Source organism: Olea europaea, chromosome 20 (assembly GCF_002742605.1).
Source record: "Olea europaea var. sylvestris chromosome 20, O_europaea_v1, whole genome shotgun sequence".
NCBI classification, from domain to species: Eukaryota; Viridiplantae; Streptophyta; class Magnoliopsida; order Lamiales; family Oleaceae; genus Olea; species Olea europaea.
In genome coordinates, this window is record NC_036256.1 from 15783140 (window position 1) to 15788274 (window position 5135).

At 38.2% G+C, this 5135-nt stretch overlaps 1 protein-coding gene across 1 annotated transcript; it reads left to right on the forward strand.

The window, feature by feature from the left end:
* Nucleotides 1-3391: 3391 nt before the first annotated feature.
* LOC111369115 lies at nt 3392-4875 on the forward strand. Its single transcript, XM_022990597.1, has 2 exons — nt 3392-3489; nt 3555-4875. Exons 1-2 carry the CDS (start codon nt 3392-3394, stop codon nt 4873-4875), a joined length of 1419 nt encoding a protein of 472 aa, XP_022846365.1.
* Nucleotides 4876-5135: the final 260 nt, after the last annotated feature.

Here is a 5135-nt window from a genome sequence, read left to right on the forward strand (position 1 = left end):
TGAGTGCCTCTTTAAGTTGCATGACGCGTGTTCGTGACTTGTTGGCATATAAGCGAGAAAGCTTGTCCCAAGCGTCACGGGAGGTTTCTGCTGAAGCAATAAGAGGAGTAATTTGTTCCGAAACAGAAGCCAAGATGGAATTCAAGAGAAGCTGATCCTGTCTAAACCAGCGAGTATAGGCAGCAACATCATTTGCCGAAGTGGTTTTGGTGGGTATAGCTGGACATGAGAGGGTTCCATCAAGATACCCCATAATATCGTACCCAAAGAGGAGGGAAGAGAAAGTAGCACGCCAGGTTGGGTAGCTGGAGGTGGTGAGGCGCTGTAATTGGCTAGTGTTTATAGAGATTAAATGTTGTTCAGAAGTTTGACCACCAGTGGGGTGAGAGACAACCGGAGAAGTCATGGCGGAAGTTAAGATTTGGGGTCTATCTTAATAAGATCAACCTTATTAAGAGGAGTGTCCCAATCCTTTATATATTTGTCATTATTTCGGTATTTTTACCGATGTGAAATTATATTCCCTTAACATGCCCCCGCAAGATGGTGGCTCATTTGAGCAGAACAATCTTGAAATTCGTGTACTCATTTTTAGAGACTTAATCGGATCGAATCGCTCGTTGGAGTTTAATGGGCTCTGATACCATGTTAAGATTTGGGGTCCATCTTAATAAGATCAACTTTATTAAGAGGAGTGTCCCAATCCTTTATATATTAGTCATTATTTCGGTATTTTTACCGATGTGAAATTATATTCCCTTAACAGTCAACATGCCCTTTTTTTTTTAAATTGTGTCAGGTGTTACCCATTTTGTTTCATTTCATTTGTGTAACCTGTAAAAGGATAAGACATTTGCTTAACCATAGTGCCGTTCGCTTTGTCCATTTTTCTTGAAGAAGGTATTTCTTTTCGGCTTGCACTTTTTGGATGTTTGATACCCGTCTATTGGTTCGACGATCGATGTAAGGGAAATGAGTATTTTTGCCAAGTCTTTCTATTCAGTGCAGCTTCATTTTCCTTTTGATGAGTGCTCTATATTCATGATATTATGCCACATAGTTTGTTATTTTGCTACCCTTGAGAGTGTTTTCGAGCTTTTTAATGTGTGTCTTGATGTTGTGATGTAGGTTGATGAAATTGAAAGAAATAAGCAGAAATTGGCAAAATTGGAGAAAATGGCTAAATTGTAAGAGATCCAAAGTTCGGGGACTAAAGTGCAAATATTGAAAAATTGTGTTGAACCTCGCAATGAAGATCCGAGAGTGCTAGGAGTCAATTGGATAAAAAAAGGTGTTAAAGGGATCAAATTTAGTCAAAATATGATCACAAATCAATTTCCAACCGAAAAGTTATGCTTCGCAGTTTCAGCCTCATATTGAGATCCATTTTTATCATAGAAAATGATCAATTTGAGGAATGATACCTGAATAAAAGTTGTAGCCCTTCGAGTTAGCTTTCCAATGCATCTTGAATCATCTCATTCGGACATCGGATGCAAAAGTTATACTAAAAACACTAAAAGATGTACAGTTTGCCATTTCGGCAGAACCGGGCGTTGTAGCACCTATCTTGGGCGCTTCAGCGCCCATATGACTGAAAATTAACAGAATAGGTGGCGCTGTAGCGCCCATATTGGGCGTCGAGGCGACGGATATCCGAGAAAACGCATTTTTATGTTTTTGGATTCTTTTCTTAGCCCAATTCAATCCTATTTTGTCCAAAACCCCCAACATACTATAAATACCATTCAAAAACCTTATTTTTAGGGAAATTGAAGGGGGGCAAGATTGAAGGATTCAACCACACAATTTGGAGGCAAAAATTGAACACACCAAAAGAAATTAGAAACAACATCAAGGAAGAAGATCTACCCAAAAGACTAGTTTTTTCTATCATTTTCCTTATGTTGTTTCTTATAATTTATATGATTTTTATTTATTATATCATGAATTAAACAAATTATCTAGGGGTTTGATGTAGCCGAATCGAGATTATGGTTTGATGATTTTATAATTATTTCTTTGGTTTTTCCACATATATTTAATTGTGTTATGATTTTAATGCTTTTAATTACTTGATCAATAATTGAATGAATAGATGCTAGTCAATTCCGGCACTCGAGAGAGAGAAATTTAGGCATGATCATAAGATTGATACGACATAGATTTTATGGGTTTCGAGAGAAAGTGTAAAATTTGTGAAGCTTACTCCATAAAAGAATCGGGACTTTTATAAATTCTTGATTTTCAATTCGGAATAGAGATATTGGAATTGAAATCTAGGATTATTTCCTAGCCGGCACTCGAGAGAGGGGAGAGGAATATATTAGGATTCTTGCTTTTAAATATGGGAAAATGAAATGGAATAATTGGAAATCGTTAAATCATAATTGAAAGTAAGGTGAAATCAATCCCTGGCCTTCTCATATTGATAATTTCCATTCATCGACTTTGTCACAACGAATCACATTACATTAGTTTAACACAATCATTCAATCATCCGTTCATTTGAATAAAGTAGGAATTACACAATTATAATACTTAGTAAAAAAATTAAATCACAATCCTTGTGGGTTCTACACTCTTACTTCAATACTATATTACAAAACTTGACACCATACACTTTCGGTATAATTTCATGTTGTGAAAAACGCGTGGCAAGTTTTTGGCGCCGTTGCCGGGGATTGTAAAATTTATTTTTTGCTAACATTATTACCAAGTAATTTCTATTTTAATTTAGATTTTTTTTCTTTTTAAATTATTTTGCAACACATGTTTCAGGTTTATGCGAAGATCGAGGAGTGTTGGACTACTACCCGTTGATCCTGAACCAGAACGAACCTTCAGATTTCTATGGGGTATTCAGAGACACAACCGTGAAGTAATGGCCGAACAAGATCTACCAATAGTGAATCAGAACAATCAGAATGGTCAACAACAGGCTATAAGGGACTACATCAGACCAGTTGTCAATGAAAATTACTCCGATATTGCACGTCCAGCTATTGCTGCTAACAACTTTGAACTGAAGCCGGGACTTATACACATGGTGTAGCAAAATCAGTTTGGGGAAGCTCCAACAGAATACCCAAATGCTCATCTGGGGTCCTTTCTAGAAATCTTTGATATCGTGAAAATGAATGGTATTACTGAAGATGCAATCCGACTCTGTCTATTTTCCTTTTCCCCAAGAGACAAAGCCAAGGCATGGTTCCAATCATTGCAGTATGGATCCATCACAACTTGGAAGGGGTTAGCACAGAAGTTTCTTACAAAAATTTTTCCACCTTCGAAGGCAGCGCAATTGCGGAGCGGAGTGAAATTGGGCAGTTCCGACAGTCAGACTTTGAACCGTTCTATTAGGCATGAGAGAGATATAAAGATCTAGAAGATGTCCTCAGCATGGTTACCCGGATTGGTTGTAGATACAAACATTCTACAACGATTTGAATGGTCAGACACAGACAGTGGTAGATTTTACAGCAGGAGGTGCATTATTATTCAAAAATTCCAAATGAGGCTTATGCATTATTGGATGAGATAGCTACTAATAGCTATCGGTGGCCGTGTGAGCATGCAAGTGCAAAGAAAGTTGCTAGCCTTTATGAAGTGGATCCTATTGCTGCCCTTGCAGCTCAAATGTCATCTCTCACTAATCAAATAGCTGCATTGATTTCACATGGAACGCAAAAGAAATCAGAATATATAATGGCTACATCCACTACATACCAGAAAGCTGAAAGGGAGAATGAAAAACTTCAGTATGTGAACGATCAAAACTTCAATCAAAGGGAAAACTACTTAGGAAATAACTACTATCAGGGGTTCAATAATCAAGCGTTTGAGCGAAAGCCATCATTGGAGGATATTTTAGGAACCTTCATTTTAGAGACCAGATCGAGGTTCAACAAAGATGAGGTAAGACTTGACAACATTGAGACTCATATGACCAACTTGGGGGCTGCAATGAAGAATTTGGAAGTACAGATTGGTCAGATAGCAACTGCAATACAGTCTCAACAGAAAGGACAATTTCCCAGTGACACAGAGGTTAACCCATGGGAACACTGCAATGCTATCACCTTAAGGAGTGGTAAAGCAGTTGAAGAATGCAAGCTTAGAGAGGTTGGGGTGCCTACATCGGATCCTATACTTGCAAGGGAAAAGCAAACTGAAGGGCAGAAAACTAAGGCAGAGGCAATAAAGAAGATTCATAAGCTTTACTCAATTTCATTTTCAGACAACCCACCTATCTTGAAGCCCTCACTACCATTCCTGCAGAGGTATTTGAAGAAAGAGTTTGATGAAAAATTCGCAAAGTTTCTGGAGGTCTTCAAGAAAATCCACATCAACATTCCCTTTGCAGAAACCTTGGCCCAAATGCCTAACTATGCCAAGTTCTTAAAGGAAGTGATGTCGAAGAAGAGAAAGTTGGAGGAATTTGAGACTGTTAAGCTAACAGAGGAGTGTAGTGCCATACTTCAGAAGAAGCTCCCCCACAAATTGAAAGATCCGGGCAGCTTCAACATCCCGTGCAATATTGGTGGTATCACATTTGATAGGGTACTATGTGACCTTGGAGCTAACATAAACTTGATGCCCTTATCAGTGTTCAAACAGTTGGGTCTTGGAGAAGTGAAACCCACAACCCTCACCTTGCAACTGGCGGACCGATCGATCACATATCCTAAGGGCATTATTGAAGATGTGTTGGCGAAGGTTGATAAGTTCATCTTTCCGGTGGACTTTGTGGTATTGGACATGGAGGAGGATGAGAAAGTACATTTGATTCTTGGCCAACCTTTCCCGACTACTGGAAGAGCATTAATTGATGTGCAAAAAGGAAAGTTGACACTACGAGTTAATGAAGAGTAAGAAACTTTCAACATCCATCAAGAAAAGAAAGCCTCAGAAAAAGGAAAAGTTGACACTTGCAAAATGATCCAATCAACTAAAGTAATTATAGGAAACAGAGGAAAAGGAGAATTATTTTATGATTCGTTAGTATAATACATGGCAATTAATTACTCAGCAAAGGATGCATTTACTGATAGTAATGACTTAGGAACTAAGAATGCGGTGGATTTCATCTTAGCCTAAGAAGCTGACCCACTTGACAAAAAAGAGAACTATGT

Bases quoted from the DNA above. Each gene is read 5' to 3' on its own strand.
- LOC111369115 (XM_022990597.1), top strand. From the start codon at position 3,392: ATGTCCTCAGCATGGTTACCCGGATTGGTTGTAGATACAAACATTCTA. The intron at 3,490-3,554 runs GTGCATTATTAT...AGCTACTAATAG, and splicing joins GGTAGATTTTACAGCAGGAG to CTATCGGTGGCCGTGTGAGC.